At 25.9% G+C, this 21,141-nt stretch overlaps 1 protein-coding gene and 1 non-coding gene across 2 annotated transcripts; one reads left to right on the top strand and one right to left on the bottom strand.

Annotated features, from left to right (window-relative positions):
* Positions 1-375: 375 nt before the first annotated feature.
* TRNAG-GCC (transfer RNA glycine (anticodon GCC)) lies at positions 376-446 on the bottom strand. Its single transcript has one exon. It is a non-coding gene; the product is annotated as a tRNA-Gly (tRNA).
* Positions 447-937: 491 nt separating this feature from the next.
* On the top strand, positions 938-3,466 carry LOC114168650 (putative L-type lectin-domain containing receptor kinase VII.2). The gene is given in 2 exon segments (XM_028053545.2): positions 938-3,166; positions 3,168-3,466. Coding segments are annotated over 2 exon segments (2,019 nt in total). The 5' UTR covers positions 938-1,174; the 3' UTR covers positions 3,195-3,466.
* Positions 3,467-21,141: the final 17,675 nt, after the last annotated feature.

The raw sequence follows: 21,141 nt of genomic DNA on the forward strand, positions 1-21,141 counted from the left end.
AAGTCATAACATATATGAGTATAGTGTTTGGTATACCATCGTTGAACAAATATTGGTAAATTTTCCATTTATATATACCCAGCGTGGTAGGGCAAAGTAAAAAAAATGAGAAAATAATACATAGAATTATTTCAACTTTTGAGTTTTGACCACATCTTAATTTCTTCGCGTAAAATCTTTTCTTGGTTACATGATTAATTCAAAAGTACTTATTCCACTTTGATTCTTCTGCACAATAAGGATGAAGCTAAAATCATATTAACACATCAATTGCGGGGATAGCTCAGTTGGGAGAGTGTCAGACTGAAGATCTGAAGGTCACGTGTTCGATCCACGATCTGGGTCAAAACATAAACCCTTTTTCAAAAACAAATTTGCACCAGCCGGGAATCGAACCCGGGTCTGTACCGTGGCAGGGTACTATTCTACCACTAGACCACTGGTGCTTTGTTGTTACAGCACTTTCGATGTAGTAAAATATTCCATTGATCTATATTAAATTCGTGAAAATATCTTATGCAGTGCAGCTAGGCATTATCAAATTTTCAAAATGGTCCAACAAATCTGCTGTCTTTTCACTGCTCGATGAAGTAGAATCTGTTCAAAGTTGACAAAATATGTGCAGCTCTTCGTATTTTATATATACACAAATCTGATAATTAGCTTTTCTAACATTGAAGTATAACTTAAATGACTCGAAACAAAATTTCATTTAACATGTGTAAAACAGGATTAATTTTCAAGACGTACTAGAGTATACATGCATGATTATGCTGGATTCAGGTTTGGGAATCCAAATTCAGATTCACATTAAACAAACCTAATCATAATCAAGCTAATCTGAATAGGTTAATCAAGTATAACAAAATCATTTCAGTATTAATACTGTTGACTTTTGATCTCTGTTCCAAGTCCAACCAGACCAACAGGTTCAGATAATTTCTTGGAAGGAACACAGATACCACAAACAATTCTAGTTGCCCCTTCAAGCCAGGTCCCACATGTCTGCAAACTCAAACATTCTTCTATGGAGGTGAAGAAACACCAAAGAATCAAATAGATAAAAAAAGAAAAAACAATTTTTATATGTTAAGGTTATCATACCCTTCTTTTGATCACTTTCATATTTGTTCTTAGAAACAAAAATCACGTTAAAAGATCTCTAACATCTTCCATGTCAAACCTTCTCGTCTCTTCCCTTCTTCTCACCACAAACCTTATCCTTCTAGCCTCAGTTTCATCCACCGAGTTCATCTACAACACCAACTTCAACTCCACCAACACCCTTCTCTATGGCAACGCCACTATTGAATCTTCTATTCTCACCCTTACCAACAGTTCCACCTTCTCTGTGGGCCGTGCTTTCTACCCTTCCAAGATCCCCACCAAATCTTCAAACTCTTCAACCCCTCTACCTTTCTCAACCTCCTTCATTTTCTCCATTGCCCCATTCAAAGGCCTTCTCCCCGGCCATGGCTTTGTCTTCATATTGACACCTTCTGCAGGCACCACTGGGGTAAGTTCTGCTCAGCACCTGGGCCTCTTCAACTTGACCAACAATGGTGATCCCAACAACCATGTCTTTGGCATTGAGTTTGATGTGTTTGACAACCAAGAGTTCAATGACATCGACGAAAATCATGTGGGGGTGGACGTAAACTCTCTTGTTTCTTTTACTTCCCATACTGCTGGATTTTGGGGTGGGAACGGTGGTGAAAAGTTTGAGGATTTGAAGCTTAATAATGGTGAGAACTATCAAGTGTGGATTGACTATTTAGATTCTAGAGTTAATGTTACGATGGCTCTTGCAGGCCAAAATAGACCAAACAAGCCTTTGATTAGTGAGCTTATAGATCTTTCTGAAGTGCTTTTGGATGAAATGTATGTTGGGTTTTGTGGGGCAACAGGGCAGCTAGTGGAGAGTCACAAGATTTTGGCTTGGAGCTTCAGTAACTCAAATGTTTCTATTGGTGATGCTTTAGTTACTACGAATCTGCCTTCATTTGTGCTTCCCAGAGAATCTATTCTTAGGTCAAAAGGTTTTGTTGCAGGGATCACTATAGGTGTTTTGTTTGTCATCGGTTGTGCAGCTGTAATGTTTGTGTATTTTCTCAAAAGAAAAAGGAGAAAAAAAAAGGAGGAGGAAGAAAACATTGAAGACTGGGAAGTAGAGTATTGGCCACACCGTGTAAGATATGAGGACATTTATGCAGCAACTGAAGGATTTTCAGACCAAAATGTAATTGGGTTTGGAGGGAATGGAAAAGTGTATAAAGGGCTTCTTCAAGGAGTACAAGTTGCAGTGAAAAGAATTCCTTATGACAGTGAACATGGAATGAGAGAGTTTCTGTCTGAGATTTCAAGTTTAGGCAGGTTGAAGCATAGGAATGTGGTTCCATTGAGAGGCTGGTGTAAGAAAGAGAAAGGGAGCTTGATTTTGATCTATGACTACATGGATAATGGAAGTTTAGATAAAAGAATATTTGATGGTGATGAGAACACAACTTTTGGGTGGGAAGAGAGAGTGAAGGTGCTGAAGGATGTAGCTCATGGTATATTGTATTTGCATGATGGTTGGGAGGTGAAGGTGTTGCACAGAGACATCAAGTCAAGCAATGTGCTGCTTGATAAGGATATGAATGCAAGATTGGGGGATTTTGGACTAGCCACAATGCATCATCATGAGCAGATTGGTCAAACCTCACAAGTGATTGGAACTGTTGGTTTCATGGCACCAGAACTTGTTCATACAGGGAGAGCCTCAACTCAGAGTGATGTGTTCAGCTTTGGAATGTTGGTTTTGGAGGTGGTGTGTGGGAGAAGGCCTAATGAGGAGAACAAGCCAACCTTGGTTGTTTGGTTGATGAGGCTAATGGAGAGAGGAGAAGAGTGTTCTGGTATTGATGAAAGATTAAAAGGGAGAAGTGAATGTGAATGTAAGATTGATGAGGTTAAGAGGGTTCTTCATCTTGGTTTGTTGTGCACTCACCCTGATCCTCATGTTAGGCCAAGTATGAGACAGGTTGTGAAAGTGCTTGAGGGAGAGGATTTAGATGCAGGGTTGGTTGAGAAAATAAATTCAGCAGCTCAATATGTTGGGAGCTTTGGTAACAGCATTTACCCCACAATTCAGGATATTTTTGCCTCTCGCTGCTCCTACTCAACTGTGTGTGACACTGAGGGCAGATGAATAGCCTAGAAAATCATTTCAGTATTGGTTCATTGCAACAACTGCAAAATGCATCATTGCAGATTTGTTAAGTGTGTCCCCATGACAGTGGCTATTGTTACATACCGGTTGAATTGTTTGTTTGAAAATGGCATTCTGTATATGCTTTAAAATTTTGTTCTATTGCATGTACTAAGTACATACTATATAGTAATAGATTCCAATGAAAATGGCATTCTGTATATGTTTTTATGATGTCAATGAACGTGATGATGCTTAATTTTTTTTCACAGTTAATCAACTGGCTTATCCTTCATTTAGTAATATTAATGTTTCGGTTATTGGCTTGTGGAATAGAATTGAATTTCAGCTTAAAACACATCAGGCTTGAGCTCATTTGCAATAATTAGAATGATTGTAAGAATAACTTACTTAACATGTTAATATGTGCATGATAGGAACAACATTGTAAGCGATCATGAAAATAGCTTAAACAGGCATTATTACATGTTTTATTAAAGAAAATAAAGAAGCAATCATGAAAAGAAACCTCATATATATCATATGCATTATGTAATAGTGAATTTGTGAAGTTTATATGCGAAGTACTAATTTGCAAAGGACACACCTCTAATGTTCGGAATTAAATTCCTCGGCTTTTGTTTCAGACACCACTATCGCCACCGTGCCACCACCGCTGCAGGCGGCAGCCGCTGGCTCCGTTGCAACCAGAGAGACCACCAATATACTTAGATAAAAGTGCTGACACGCAACTCTCACTGGAAGAACATGTTTTACGAGTCTAAGGAGTGGATTTGAAGGACGAAAAATCATGAAAATGAAAAAGGAAGAGTCTTTGAATTAAGCAGTAAATTTCAAGAATGAAAAAAAAAATAAAAATAAAAAAGGAAGTGTGAAAAGTATAATTATTTAAATTAGAAGAAAGAGAGTTGAAAGTCAAAAGAAATAAAAAGAAAATTTATGAAAATTTCGTTGATATAATAAATTTTAAAAATATTATAATATATATATATATATATATAAATTGAAATTATCTTTAATACTATAAGTTAATTTTAATCAAATATTTAATTATACTCTAATATTATTTATTAATTTATTTTTTATTATTAATATAAATTTATTTTGTCATTATTATATTATATAATATAATCAATTATGTTTGCGTATAAATTATGGCTATATATCATATAACGTAATGGATTATCTATAATAATATATAAAAAGATTCCTTCTTTTGTGTCTATATTTCAAAATATCAATTTTATTTTTTAAAATATAATTATTTATTAAAGTTTTAAAAATTGACCTTTATTTTTACAAATTTTTTATACAATTGTCTATCTTTATTTTTTTTTATTTATCAACAGTTAATCTCTCATATTTTATGATATATTTTACTTTATATTTAATAAATATATTTTTATTTTATATAATAATTTAATAATATTACGTTATCATCGCTTAATGTAATAGCATATGTAAAGTATGTTTTTTTACAAGTGAGAGATATCTCTTGCAAATCATTTGATACAAATAAAGTTTTTTATGCTCTTCTCTCTTAACGTATTGAAATAAGAAAAATGTTTTTTTCACGTTAACTTTTTTTTCATTTGTAAAGAAAAAAAAATTAAAGAGGAAAATAGTATATGTAAATAGTATATAAAATTTTGTTGAGCGTCAAAATAACGGTACCCTTGAATCAAACATGACTTACGAGATGTATATATACTCAATTAGGTATTTCTATCTAATAGAAGTATTACATTAATATATTTATTTTGAAAATAACTGTGACATATACATATTAAAAATATTTAAAGACATAATAAATATACAATTATAACTGTATGAATCCAACTTAAAATTAGATTTATTGTTCTCATGGTATCTAAGGGAGATTTGAATCTTGATAAAATTCTTAAAGTTATTAAAGAAACAAAAGTTAAAAATCATTAGTTTAAACAAATACCTTTCTTTTTTTTGTCTGAAGCTCCATCTTCAAGAGTATGAAATTCATGTATATTCATTCATAAAATATTATTTAGCAGATATGATTCAATATTAGATAATCATAAGAGATCTTAAGTATAGGGTTGGGATAATTAATTTAACTGTACTGTATTATAGTTAATTGTGTTGTTTTATACTAGAATAAACTGAATTGTTTGTATTAAAAGTTGAACTATACTATTGTCCAATACAGTTTTTAAAAACCAAACTTAAATGAGTTAACTATTTTATTATTGAACTGAACTGCATTTTAGTTTTTTCTTAATGCTTCAGGCTTAGCTAGTACTAGTAATGTACAACACTGATTGTATTTTCTCATGTACATTATCACAAAATTTGCTCTGATTTTTTTTTTCATTTCATGTACAATAATAAGAAAAAGTATGTAACACTCTTTAGGTTATATTATAATAATATATTTAAGTAACAATTGTATGGTTATATTATAAGTTATAGTTTTATTGATATTAATTATTTAATTTTATAAGAAAATAGTCTGCAATATTTATTTCATTTTATAAAAAATAGTGTTATATATAATTTATATTAATTAATGTAATTATCTATGATAAAGAAAATTTAATACTTCAAACACTTATTTTCTAAATATTTTTTTTAAAGCGAACACAAAATAAAATCTATCTCTTTTAATTTATATTTCCAGTTTTTCTTATATATCACATAATTACTATTATTCATGGAAGAGAATATAATAATGGGAGAATTAATTTTTATAAAATATATCTTAAGTTTTATTTTTATTATCGTTTTAGTACGTAACAAAATCATGGGATATTATATATAATTTTATATTATTTTATCTATTTTTGTATTTCTTTCTTCAAATATATCTTTTATAATTTTAGATATATAGTGTTTTAACTAAATTTATATTTTATTTAAATTTAAAAATATTATAAATACATAAAATACTCTTTACTTAAAAAAAAATGTTAATTTCAAATTATTGTACATAAATAAGTATCGCAGAAAATACTTTAACTTAATTCGTTGTTAATATACTTGTTAAGTTTATTAGCAAAACAATAAAAAAAATTGAAGAAAAAATTCAACAATTTAAATTAATGTAATAATTTTTTAACAATTGAAATGATGAAGTACATTTTAGTTTAAAAATAGTACAATTTGGTTCAAAATTAATATGGTTTAGTTATAAAACGGTTCAAAAATAGTGCAGATCAGTTTAAAAATAGTGAAGTTTGTACGACAGTTCAGTTTATAATAGTTTAGTTCATATTATAGTGTAGTGAAGTTTAGTTCAGTTTGTTAGGCAAAAAAATAGTTAAGTTCAGTTCAGTGTAGTTCAGGCGAATTACTTTTTAGTTCAGTACAATTTTTAATAGTTTAGTGCAGTTCAATATGCTTTGTCCAGCCCTACTTACTTAAGTATCATCTTTCTTCTCTCCAATTTTTTTTTTTTATCTTAAGTTGAAAATTATACTTAAGAAAGACAAGATCATTTAATTTTTGTTGCTTTAAGCAATTTCTTTTTATAATATGCATTTGATCAAATATATTTGAATTTTGTTTCGGGTATAGAGAGTTAGCACCTATCTAAAAACACTCACTCGATCTTTATCTTCTTCTCGTAACAGCTTCTACCATTCGATCTCCTTTCTTTCTCTCCCGTTCGATTTCCTTTCGCTCTTCCCGTTCGGCTATCCAGACACGATAGGGGTACATGTCTGTAAGGCTTCGATGCTTAAGTCAGTTCAAGTTCATTCGGATAAATGCAATTAATGCTGTAATAAATGCGAAGTGAAAATTCCTTACCAATTTACTTTGGGCCTCTACTTATAGTGTTTGATACGAGCCTGTGATTAGGGTTTTCTTAATTACGACCCAATTGCTTTTTAAACTTGATTATTGACTTGTATTACCTTAATTCACATATTTAGTTTTGGTGTAGCCGACCAACCGAAGGGCCGTGCATTTTGTCAAAGGCCCCATAATTATGTTATGGCGACAAAATTCCACTACAATTAACGGCGGTGGCCATTTGGATCGTGAGCTCCCTTAAATCACTCTAGAGAAATTGCCACATTAACAACTTACGGGATTGTCCGCCTGTAGCGGACGGCCTTTGACCACTTATCCTTGACCAAGGGTCTGACTGGGGATGTCGATAGATCATATGATATAAATTTCATTCTCACCCAATTGCACTACAAGTGATACTCAAAACTCTCGTCGCCAGATTTTGTAACTTTTTACTCTCTCCACCATAACTTCCTCATCAAAGAGCTTTCAAATAAAAAACCAACATTTATAAATGTGAAATCATGTTTTTAATGAAATCTTGTAAAATAGTTAAAAATTATACCAAGTTGTTTCTTATTTTTAATGTTTATTGTCATGTTTCTTAAAAAAAATCTTTGAACTTTCTTGAATCTATCAAGTTGTTGTTGTTGATCAACTTAAAATCTAATCTTTCTATTTCTTGAATTATTCTTTTAATGGTCTCGTATAAACCATATAGAACTTCATTATCACATTGATAATATATGGTAACAGGAAAAAAAATGTATTAAATAAGATAAAATAAACAAACTATTTAACTAAAAAGTTAAGATAAAATGTTTAATGTTGCAAGTGAGTGTATCTAATACTATATACAATTATGAACTAACAAAAGGAAACTTCTTCTATTAAATAATATATCTGACCCAATTCAATTCAAAATTTTGATTCTACAAAAGGAATAAATGATAACGTGTTAATCAAAGAGAATTTTGAACGTTCAAAAAATAAATCAGAATCCAAGAATCATCTCTCACTTTTTTCTTCTCAACTTCCGCTCCTCTTTCTTGCCAACGCCTTTTTTTCTTCTCACTTTTCTCTCTCCCTTTCTCTCTTCTTCTCACGTCTTTCTCACTCACACACACCCTAGACTCTTCAGCTTCTTCTCTATCTTCCTGTTTTCTCTATTTTTTTCATGCGCACACAACACCTCTTCATCTTCAGACTTCTCTTTTTCGATTATTTGTCTAATTTCTTCAGATCTGTAATTATTTTTGTGGTATCTCTGTTTTCTTCATTCTTTGCAGATGAATGAAATGAGAAGATCTGAAGATATCGTTTTTTTACCCAGATCTGAAGATGTTGTATCTCTATTTTCGTTTGTGTTTTTACCTTTCTCAAGCAAACAACTCATATTCTTCTTATATTTTCTCAGATCTAACTTTTTTTTTTGCGTTGATGGTATTTTTCTTTTTTTACAGGTCTAATATAGGTCACTGCGACATATGATTTTTTTACCCAGATTTCGTTTTTATTTTCAGCTTTCTGAAGCAAACAACTCATATTCTTGTTATATTTACTTTGATCTAACTATTTTGTGCGTTGATGGTATTTTTCTTTTGTTGACAAGCTTCCAATGAAGAGTTCAAACACATGCAAGAGTCTTTTTCGCTGTACAACTTAACTGGTATGTAATTTTTTGGTTTGGAGTGATGTTTTGCTCTCAGATCTACTTTGTATTTGTTTTATTTTTGGTTTGGAGTGATGTTTAGCTCTCAGAATCATGAGTACTGTCAAGAACACCAAAAAGGTAAAAACTTTTCTACTATTTTTCGTTCTTCCACCATATTTATCTTCTTTTCTTTGTCATATTTATCTGTTCGATGGATGTATTGCTCTCAGATCTACTTTTCTTTGTATATGTTTTGCTCTCAGATTCATAACCATCAAGAACATTAAAAAAGATTTTTTCTTCTTCTCCAAAATCCGAGTACTTTTTTATGTTTTTTTGTCTTTGATGGATGAATTTTTTTGGCAGATGGATGAAATGTGTCAAGAACACAATAAAGGTTAAAGGTTGAAACTTTTGTTCTTCTCGCAGATCTTTTCTTCTTCTCCCATATCTGATAATTTTTTTATGTTTGTTTTTTCTCTGAAGAATGAATATTTTCTAGCAGATGGATGAACTTTCCAATAACACAATAAAGGTCGAAGTTTTTTTATTCTTCTTACTAATCTTTTCTTCTCCAGATCTGAATATTTTTTTATGTTCTTTTTTCTCTGATGAATGAATGTTTTCTGTAAGATGGATGAACTATTGAGGAACACAATAAAGGTAGAAGCTTTTGTTCTTCTCGCCAAACTTTTCTTCTTCTTCCACATTTGAATATTTTTTTGTGTTTTTTCTCTCTAATGAATATATGCTTTCTTGCAAATGGATCTGTTTCAAGAACGCAATAAAAGTATAAGTTTTTGTTCTTCTCGCGAATCTTCTCTTCTTCTCCCAGATCTAAATACTCTTTTGAAGTTTTTTTTTTCTCTGATGGATGATTTCTTTATGTCAAATGGATGAAATGTTTGAATAACACAATAAAGGTACAAACTTTTCTTCTTGCGAATTTTTTCTTCTTCTCCTAGATCTGAATACTTCTTCTTCTAGATCTCAAACACATTCATATATTTTTTTAATGATTTTCACTTTCGATTTTTTATTTATGGATTTTTATATTTTTGAATTTTTAGTTCTCTTTGACTGAAGTTTTTGTTCTACCACAACGAAGGTTATCTTTTTTTTCTTTTCTTCATTTTCTACATTAGAATTTGTTTTTTCCAAAGGTTCCATTTCAAATGTTTAAATTTAATTTATTTTTCTATTATGCATTCCATTTTAATAACTCTAACGTTATTATTTATATTTATGGTTGGAATAGTCATATCAACACATTTATAATTTTGTCTTTATATTTGAATTAAAATTAATTTATTTTTGTTTATTTATTTAACCATAATTTTTTGCTATTTAATAAGTTGTGTAAGTGCAGGATAAGCAATAAATGTGAACCATCATGGTGTACAATTGTGAATGTTAGAATAACCATCATTATCGTATTCTCTTTATATAAATTACGAATGTTGAAATGTATTTATATCTCTCAATCTATTCGCATTCTATGAGTAGCAATCTTCTCCCACTTCATTCTCCATCTATAAGTAACAATCTTTTCTGTCTTCTCTTACTATTCTTCTTCATTACCAATCTATTGTTATGGTTAAATATTAGTTAAAATTAACGTTTTTTATCACTTTTTCTATGTTGTATACTGTCTTAAAAGTCATAAATTATGAATAAATTTATCAACACTTATCTGTATCCATTGTAATCAAAGTAATGCCAAGAAATAAATATTTAAATTTAATTAACTTAATTAAATATTACAAGTGAATAAGCAAAATAAATAATTAATAAAAATAAAGTTTGGATGAGAAATATTTATAACAAAATAAATACTTAAGAAGAAATAAAGTTTGGAGATACGTTTATTATGATGTATTCATATTTGTCAATAACGTTTAGTGGTCAACAATGTTTACAAAGTTTAGTGGTCAATAACGTTTACAAAATTTGAACTTGAGGAACGATAATCGCTGATTTTTGAAAGTGATGAAGACAAAATCAACAAAGATATCATAGTTATTTATCTGTTTGATTAATTTTTTCTATTTCATTTATTTTTCATCGCAAGTTTTTTATTCTTATTTAAAAGACCTTTTATGTTTACAATGTTTCATGTTTTCTATTTTATATTTTAAAATAATATTGTTTTGAATTCTAATTTTAACCATTATTTAACCATTATTAACTATTTTATATTACTTACTTTAAATACATTTATTTACCAAAACAAAAATTAAGACTTTTATTTCTTGTTTTACCTAGCTTATTGAAGAAGCTTTTTATACTTTTCAAAACTTAATTTTCATCCTCCAAAAATTAAAAGATATTGAGAAGAATAAAAATAACTTTTCAGTTTCTCCAAACACTACTTCCAAGGTAAACTTTTGAGAAGAATAAAAATAACTTTTCAGTTTCTCCCAACACTATTACAAGGTAAACTTTTGTCTCTTCCAACGTGTTTTTATCATTAATTTGCATTAATTATGAAGAAACAAGTGACTTTTCATGTGTCTCAATGCAATGTTATATTTGAATTTATTGTATTATAATTTTAAATGAAAAATGTTTTAAAAGATTTACCTACCTTTTTGAAAAAATTTTATACTGGTTTCAAAAATCTTCTCACCTTCACATAAAGTAAAAGTCATTTTGAATTATCAAATCTCTAATGATATCTGATCTAATATGTAATACATAATATTGCAAAACTAACAATATTGTTCTGAGTTATAAGTTTAACCATTATTAATCGTAAATATTACAAATAAATAAATAAATAGTAAATAGTAGGCAATAATTAACTTATAATAAAGAAGAAAGATAGAAAGAGAAATAACAAAGAATAGATAACAAAATAAATAAATATATATTTATTATATATAATATATAATAAATACATATAGTTTAGACTTTATGAATTTGTCCATAAACAAATAATAAATTTAAAGAACTTGATTGCATACCTTTATCAAAAATTTTATTCTACATTAAATGAGTGTGCATCTTTTCATGAATCTAGTCTAGCACAAACATTAAATGAGTGTGGTATGCACTTTTCATTTTCTTTTTCATTTTTTCAATTGTGTGATACAATGAACTTTTATACAGAAATGTCAACTGTTTTTTGTGATTTGGTCGACAATGTCAAGTTTATTCTTTTATTATTCTTTCTTTGATTTTTTTTATATGTGCAAAAAGTATAGTCATAAACAAGATGTACTGTTTTCAAATTCACAACATTGTTAGTGATTTTTACTAACAATATTTTTGAAAATAAATTTTTTCAGTGATAAACTTATTTAAGTACGTTATATTAGTAATCTTATTGGAAAAAATAAATTCAAAAGATGTATGAGTGAAAAAATAGAAGTAATATTCAATTATCAAAACATCTTATGGCAACAAGACATTAAAAAATCTTAATTGATCTTAGGTGTACAAAGTTATAACCTACAACTTTTTAGAAAATAATGTTTTTAATTATATAAATTTTATATATATATATATATATATATATATATATATAAAATAATAATAATAATAATAATAATAATTTAATACGAAAGTAAATACTTTCAAACATAAATATATAATTAAATATTTCATTGTATATATTTTGAAGTATTTTAAATAATAAATTTAATTTTATAACATAAAATTTACTATTTGACAATTATAAAAATAAACTAAATTACAATTTATTTTTATAATGAATGCAGGTGAAATCCAAATTTTCAAAAAATTTAAAATTAAAATCAAGATCACACTCTAATAAATATTTATTAAAGTTTAATAAGTTAAATCTATGAATGATTCTTTCAATATTTACTTAATTTTATTTAACTTTCTGGAGAAGGTTTATACACCTTTTAAAAATTTTCATTTTTTCATACCTACTTTTCATCTCCAAAAATCAATTATATTGACAAAAATAAAAATAACTTAAGATACTTGTTCTCAAAGATGATAGTTTGCTTTTTTTGTTTCCATACACTTAAGATTCATATTACAAAATTTGAAATTTGAAATCCAAAATCACAAAAAACTAGAATAATATGGTGAAAAAGTTTGATTAATTATTTAATTGATTTGGTAGAACATATATCGTCAATATTAATTAATTCTGACAGTGGCATATTTTGAAAGTATGTTTTATATGAGTATGTATGCCCACCAATTGAAAATGACAATTTCATAATTAAAATTTTAAATTACTTTAATATTGTAGTCGGTCACTCAAGTGTTATATCTTGGAAGCGTTTTGTGTTTTCAAAATGTCTTTGATTTAAGTAACATGAAAAATTCTCTGAAACGATTTTTTCATGATTTAAGTCTTTATACTTAAGCTTTTTAATTATTTATTTTACAAACTTCATTTATTTATTTATTTCTTTATTTTTTCAATTATTATTTATATTTATTTATTATTATATTAAATGCAATGTAATCATTGTTTTTGGATTGCTAAATCACTTTTTCATATTCATATTTTTAAATAAATATTAACATAATTGAAATATTGATAAATGACGCACACATATTTATTCAATTTATTTAATGATTTAGTTTGACCATCTTATTGAGTCTTTTGGATGCAGGATTTAGGGAGTGACTATGTCGTTACTTCAGAATTTCAATATAATTATTTTTTTTATATTTACTATGTATTTTTTGATTCATTTATTTATTGGTTATGATAATTAAAAAATAATCTTAAATAATATAGTATTTGGGAACAAAATCTTAAAAATAAAGAGTTGAAAAACTTTGATGATTCTTAATAATAAAATAATATGTTATAATTCATAATAATATTCAATAATAATATAATAACATATTTTGCATTAAATGAGTGCACATATTTTCATGTATTGATGATTCTAACACACACATTAAATAAATGTTTTTCTAATATAGGCCTTCTTCCAACACACATTCTCCAATCTCTACCAACCATAAATATTTTGTATGAACATTAAATTTTATCGAAAAAAATAGATATGCACTTTTCATTTCCTTTTTCATTTTTTCAAATGTTTGATACAATGAACTTGTATGCATAGATGTCCAACGTTTTTTCAAATTCCATTATTTGGTTTACAAGGTCAAGTTTCTTCTTTTATTCTTCTTTCTTTGATTTCTTTGATATGTGCAGAAAATATGGGTAAAAGTCAAAAACAATGCATACTATTTTGAAATTCAGAGCATTGTTAGTGGCTTTCCTCAACAATATTTTTCAAAATAATTTTTTTTAATACACTTAAGATGCATATTACCAAATTTAAAATTCGATATATGTGGTAATAAAGTCTGAATTTGAAATTTAAAATCGCAAAAAAGTATAATAATATGATAACAAAGATTGATTAATTGTTTAATTCTAAATTAATTGATTTGGTACAACATAAAGTCAATATAAATTAATTCTGACACTGACATATTTTAAAAGTATGTTTGTAAAAGAATATTTTAAAAGTATGTTTGTAAAAGAATAGTCTCATTTCTCTATGTATAAGTGTTTGAAAATGACAATTTCATAATTTAAATTTAAATTTTTTTAATATTATAACTGATTATTCAAGTGTTTCATAATTTAAGTTTTTCATAATTTAAACCTTTTATTTATTTATTTTACAACCTTCGTTCATTTATTTTACAAACTTTCAAATATATACGACATTCATACATACAAATTCTAATATATGTTATATTTTTTTATATATAAAATAATAATGTTTGGATTTAAAATTTGAAATTGTAAAAAACCGTAAATAAAATTAAATTTAACATTTAAAATATAAAACATGTACAAAAATTTAAAGTTTTTCTAATAAATATTCTTAATGTTTCTCATAAAAAATACAAAAATTCATAACGATATAATAATTATTATAAAATATAATAATATTTAATAAAAATATAATTATAAAATAACACAATGATATCAACCTAATAATAATAATTAAAATATAATGTAAAAATTACAAATTTTTTTAACTTTAAAAATATGAAAATACTCAACATTTAAATTTTAATCTTATTTTAATATTGTGAAATTTGAAATATATATAGTAATAAAGTTTGAATTTGAATTTTGAAATTTCAAAAAGCTATAAAAATATTCCACTTAAGCTACAAAAAATATTTCAAAATGTAAAGTGAAAAGGCAAGGAGAGGCAAAATGACCGGGCTGGCACGTTTTGACACCCTACAAAAAGTTGTAGAACATTAAAGCCTTTTTAATGAATTTTTAAATGTTTTTGAACAACTTTCACATATTTTTGACATTTCACAAAAGCTTAAACAATAATTTAAAACATAATTTTTATAACATAGACATCCGTGTATCTTTGCAAAGTGAAAATTATAAATTCTTGAAACTTTTAAAGATATAAAATTCACTAATAATTTCAATTTCAATATTTTTTTTTCTAAATTAAGATTCATATTGACAAATTTAAAATTCAAAATATAAAGTAATAAAGTTTGGATTTAAAATTTTAAACTGTAAAAACTATAAAAATATGGTAACAAAATTTAAATTTGAAATTCAATATCCAAAAAAAAATAGAAAAATGACTCCAAAAAAATAGTCTATTCTTTATATCTTTCTACATTGGATTTACATTTGTAGTTTTTGATCGTTTATATCTTGATGTTTTGTTTGCATTGTCTGTCTAACATTTGTATTTTGAAAGAATCCATTATTTACATTTATATACACGGCCTATCATTTATAGTTTTATATTGTCTACTCTTTACATTTTTTTATTGTCTATATTTGTATTTTTATAGAGTCTACTTAACAATTTATATATCGTTCATCATCTTTGTTATTAAAAAATCAACTATTACATTTTTCTACATTATCTATTAAATATTTTATTTAAAATTTTATTTAATTTCTTAATTTTAATTAACTCGATTTTAATATATTATTTAAAATAATTATATACAATATATTTTGTTAAAAAAATATATAAATAATTTAAATAAATTTTTATCATAAAATTAATTAAAAATTTATTTAATTTTATAAAAAAAAATATTAAATTTAATTAAAAAGGCGAGACATCAATCATACATGCATAATTCATAGATACACATTAGTTTTGAAGACCCACACTAATCATTCATAATTGATTGTGTTAGACTACGTAATATTAGTCCATAATAAATTATTGGTGTTTGATTTTACATTAAATTGACGTATAATAGATTAGAATTTGATTTTTTAATATAGAATCAATACATGTTTTACTTTTAAAATTAATTAAAAATTAAAAAATTTACATTAAATACGAAGTAACTAATTTTTGTTTTTAGAATCAGTTCTCTAACGATTCAACGGTTGTACAAATTATTGGTTCCTAGTTGAGCTAAATTAATTTCAAATCATTCAATTGTGTTCAGATTGCAACTCAATTGGTTGAATTGAACAACCTGCGCTTAAAATTGGAACGCAAGATTATTTTTATCTAAGTACATGTCAGGTCAAAAATAAGGGCAATGCAGTAAAAACAATTATCTCCTGGGTCAAGTCATCCACATGCCTTCCCTTTTTTTCTCACACCCTTCTTGTGACCCAATTTCATCTTTAATTTACACATTTTTATTTTTATTTTTCTTCAATTCAAAGACTAATATGATATTAGTTGTTCTGCAAATTTTAAAACTAAAAGTTTATATATGAAGGAAATGGCGTGGTTTACTGAAGTTAGAAAAATGACATAAGAGCATTAAAACTTTTCAATTTGGTGATGCTTTGCTGACCATATATTCTTTCCATTTTGTTTCATTAATCTTTTGTTCAATGAAATCCAAACGCATGGCCCTGGAATTCATTTCTGACCGTGCATGGTGTTAGTGGCCACTTTCATACTAAACAACAACTATATTTCAATTATGTGACCCACATGCAAAACATCCTTAAATATATGGTATAAATACACATTTGGTACTCAAACTTTTTCGGAAAGTTCAATTTGGTATCCGAATTTTAGGAATGTTCAATTTGGTATCCCAATTTTCTAAAGAGATTTAATTTGGTCATCTCCGTTAAGTTGGAGTTAACACCGTGTCCGTACAGGACACGTGTCAAACCATTAATTTTTTTTTTTAATATTTTTTTTCAAAAAAATTAAATTTTTTTCCAAAAATTTAAAAACTGCCATGTGTCAGTTTATCATCGTGCCATGTGACAGCTTACAATCATGACATGTGGCAGTGTAATAGTTATTTTCAATTTAGTACCCTAATTTAAATTTTTGGTTTAATTTAGTACCCAAATTTTTTAAAATGATTCAATTTCGTCCTTTCCTATTTGAGACCAAATTAATAAATAAACTTAATTATAACTTGTATAAACATGTTAAAATAATTGTTTTGAATTTATACATCAAATCACTACACCTAAATATTCAAATTATTTTAATCATGACAAGTGTAAAAAATTTCATGTATAAAAAATTACAAAGGTTAAAATGTAAAAAATAAAATAATTTAAGTATTTAGGTGAAATGATTTGATGTATATATTATAAAAAGTGATTGTAACATGTATATATAGGTCGTAATTAAGCTTATTTACTAATTTGGTCTCAAATGAAAAATGACGAAATTGGATGATTTTAAAAAATTCGGTACTAAATTGAACCAAAAATTTAAATTGGGGTACTAAATTGAAAACAACTATTACACTGCCACGTGTCATGATTGTAAGCTGCCACGTGGCACGATGATAAACTGACACATGGCAGTTTTTAAATTTTTTGAAAAAAAATTAGAAAAAAAAAATAAAAATTTCATGGCTTGACACGTGTCCTGTACGGACACGGTGTTAACTCCAACTTAACGGAGAGGACCAAATTGAATCTCTTTAGAAAATTGGGGTACCAAATTGAACATTCCTAAAGTTCGGGTACCAAATTGAACTTTCCGAAAATGTTTGGGTACCAAATGTGTATTTATACCTAAATATATCAAACCCTTATAATATATTAAAGCTTAAATATAGTTTTAAACCAAATTCGGTGACTTCTTTTTTATTTTTTCTGAAAAAAGTTACACAATTTTAATTATTTTTTTCTGTTAATGACCATTTCCAACTTTTCAAAATAAAAATATAAAAGAAACAAGTTAAAAATTAAGAAAAATTAACTAAAGTCACGTGACTTCGTCTGAAAAAAAAATCATTGAATCTATTTTCGTTTTTAGACTTTAAAATTTAATATGTAATTGAAATTTGTTCATGTTTCAAACTTCAATACAATTTAGTCTCTAAATTTTAAAACTAAATATAGTCTTCGGAATCCAATTAAGTTAAATTTTTTTTACATGTCAAATGACGTCTCATATAGAGTTTGAGTTGTTTATAAATTTGATAGTTTTAAGGTTTCATTATGGTTTTGGTTCCCTAATTTGTTGGTTTGATTCATTTTGGTCCTTTATTATTTTTTTTGGTTCAATTTTTTGTCCTCTAATTCTTTAAAAATGTTCAATTTGGTCCTTACCGTTAAATTGACGTTAACACCGTGTCCATACATACCACGTATCATTTTGTGAAATTTTCAATTCTTTTAATTTTTTTGTAATTATTTTTAAATTAAACTAGTATACTCACCCGTACATACGCACATGACGTATTTATTTTATTTTGTATATTAAATAATAAAATAGTGAAAGTATTATATAATGAAATATTATGAAAATTAAGTTATATTATTGTGAATGTTGTTATTCAAGTAATGAAATAGTAAATATAAGTGATGCAATAATAATTTCAGTTTTAAATATAATAAATAGAATTGATATCACAATATAATATAGTTAATTGAGTGAACATTTTTTTATTTTAAAATTTTTTAGAATAATAATATAATTGCTATTATATTTATTTAACCATTAAAAATACTAATAATAATATTAATATAAATTATAAATTATAAAAATTTAAAAGATTAAAACTCTATTTAACAAAAGTATTTAGTATAACAACATTTTCTATAATTAAAAAAAACACACTTATAATAATAACACCATTATGAATAGTAAGAATAATAATAAAAATAATAATGATACCAATAATAATAATAATAATATTTATGCTATAAATATTAATATTAATGCTAACACTAAGACTAATGTCAACTATAATAATTTATAGTTATATATAAAGATATACATTAACAACAAAACAAATAAAAATGACAAGTAATTAAAATACGATCCCGTAATAAATTAATTTAAGATGTGTGTGTAACTATAATAATAATAATAATAATAATAATAATAATAATAATAATAATAACAATAATAATAATAATAATAACAATAATACTATTATAATAATATCTAATAGTAATAAAAATAATAATAATACAATAACTACATATATAAAGATATATACATTTGTTGTGTCCTCTTTTGTTTATATAATTTTATCCTCTTAATTATTATTTGTTAAATTAAAATAATTATTCATAATAAAAATTATTTGTCTATTTTATCATTTTAATAATTTTAGTAACTATTTTTATAATTCAAATAATTACACAAATATAAAAATAAAATGAACAACAAAAAAATAAAAAGTGCAAGTAATTGAGATATGATCCCATAGTAAATAAATGTAAAATGTGTACTTAACTATAATAATAATAATAATAATAATAATAGTAACAATAATAATAATAGATAATAATAATAACACTAAAATAATATCGCATAATGATAAAAAAAATAATAATACAACTACATATATAAAGAGATAAATAAATAAACAACAAAATAAATAAAAGGGTCAAGTAACTAAAAGATGATTCATAGATAGTAAGTAAAAGTAAAATATGTATGTAAACATAATAATAAAAACAATAATAATAACTATTATAATAATTATAGTTCTAATTAATAATAATAGTAATAATAATAATAATCTATAACAATATATAAAGAGGATTCTCTTTTATGTCCAAATTGTGTTGAACGTCATTTTATATTTATTTTTATAATTATTTGGACTTGTATGAACTTGAGTTTATTTGGACTTTATGATTAAATATTTGTTTCTTAAATAATTTTGTAAATATCCGCGGGTACCCGTGATACCTGCGGATATGAAAAAAATAGGCGGGTACCCGACGAATATGGGTACGGATACGGGACGGATATTTATCCAGCAGGTAGGGTACGGGGAAACTACTACTCGTACCCTACTTGTCCTGTTAACATCCCTAACAATGTGTATCTAACAATAATAATAAAAACAATAATAATAATAATAATAATAATCTATTATAATAATTATAGTTCTTAATAATAATAATAATAATAGTAATATAATAATATTAACCCGGGTCTTTTTGTACCAGAATTTTAAAATGACGAAAAAACTAACTTTTATGACACATGTCAATAAAAGAAAATGGGTATTGTAGTAATTTTGGTGGTATCTTCTTTTCTTAATATGTAATGCGTCACGTTATGGTAGTGCCACGTATCAACTTGAAAAATTTTAATTTTTTAATTTTTTTAAATTAAAAAAAAAAAACTTACACATGGCAGCTTATGTGTCAGACTATCCGTGACTATTTTCAATTTGGCTCTCTATTTATAATTTTGATTCAATTTAGTCTCTCTCTTTTTTAAAATGATTAAATTTTTTCCTTTCCACTTTGAGACCAAATTAGTAATTAAACTTAATTACAACTATATATACATGTTAAAATAATTTTTAATATATTTATAGCTCAAATTACTCCACCTATCTATTCAAAAAAAAATTACATGAATAAAAAATTTCAAGTGTAAAAAATTACAAGTGAAAAAATGTAAGAAATAAAATAACATGAGTATTTAAGGAGTGATTTAATGTATAAATAATGAAAAATTAGTTTAACATGCATATATAAGTTGTAATTAAGCTTAATTATTAATTTAGTCTCAAATTCGAGAGGACCAAATTGAATCATTTTAAAAAATTAAAAGACTAAATTGAAATAAAATTCCAAATAGAATAACTAAATTGAAAACAATCACTATTACATATGACACAATCGTGACTTGCTATGTGGCAATTTAACAAAAATTAAAAAAATTCTCAAATTGACACATGTCATAACCATTATGTGACACGTTATAGTTTAATTTAAAAAAAAAAACTAAAAAAATTGAAGATTCCACAAAATGACACGTGGCATGTACGGACACGGTGTTGCGTGAACTTAATAGTAGGGACCAAATTGAACCTTTATAAAAAATTGGAATACCAAATTGAACAAAAAAAATAATAAGAAAACCAAAATGTCATTATCAAAGTTTAAAATATGAATGAATTTAAATTTCGCATCTAACTTTAAAAACTACTAACATATTTCACCTTATCTTAAAATCAAAAAGTTCAACACAAAACATTCTTAGATATATCAAACCCTTATAATATCCTAATTAGAAAGTTTTGAATTTGAAATAGTGTTAATCTTTTATACAAATCAAACTCATTT

Source organism: Vigna unguiculata, chromosome 11, assembly GCF_037176805.1.
Source record: "Vigna unguiculata cultivar grain cowpea cultivar isolate G323 ecotype 2 chromosome 11, ASM3717680v1, whole genome shotgun sequence".
NCBI classification, from domain to species: domain Eukaryota; kingdom Viridiplantae; phylum Streptophyta; class Magnoliopsida; order Fabales; family Fabaceae; genus Vigna; species Vigna unguiculata.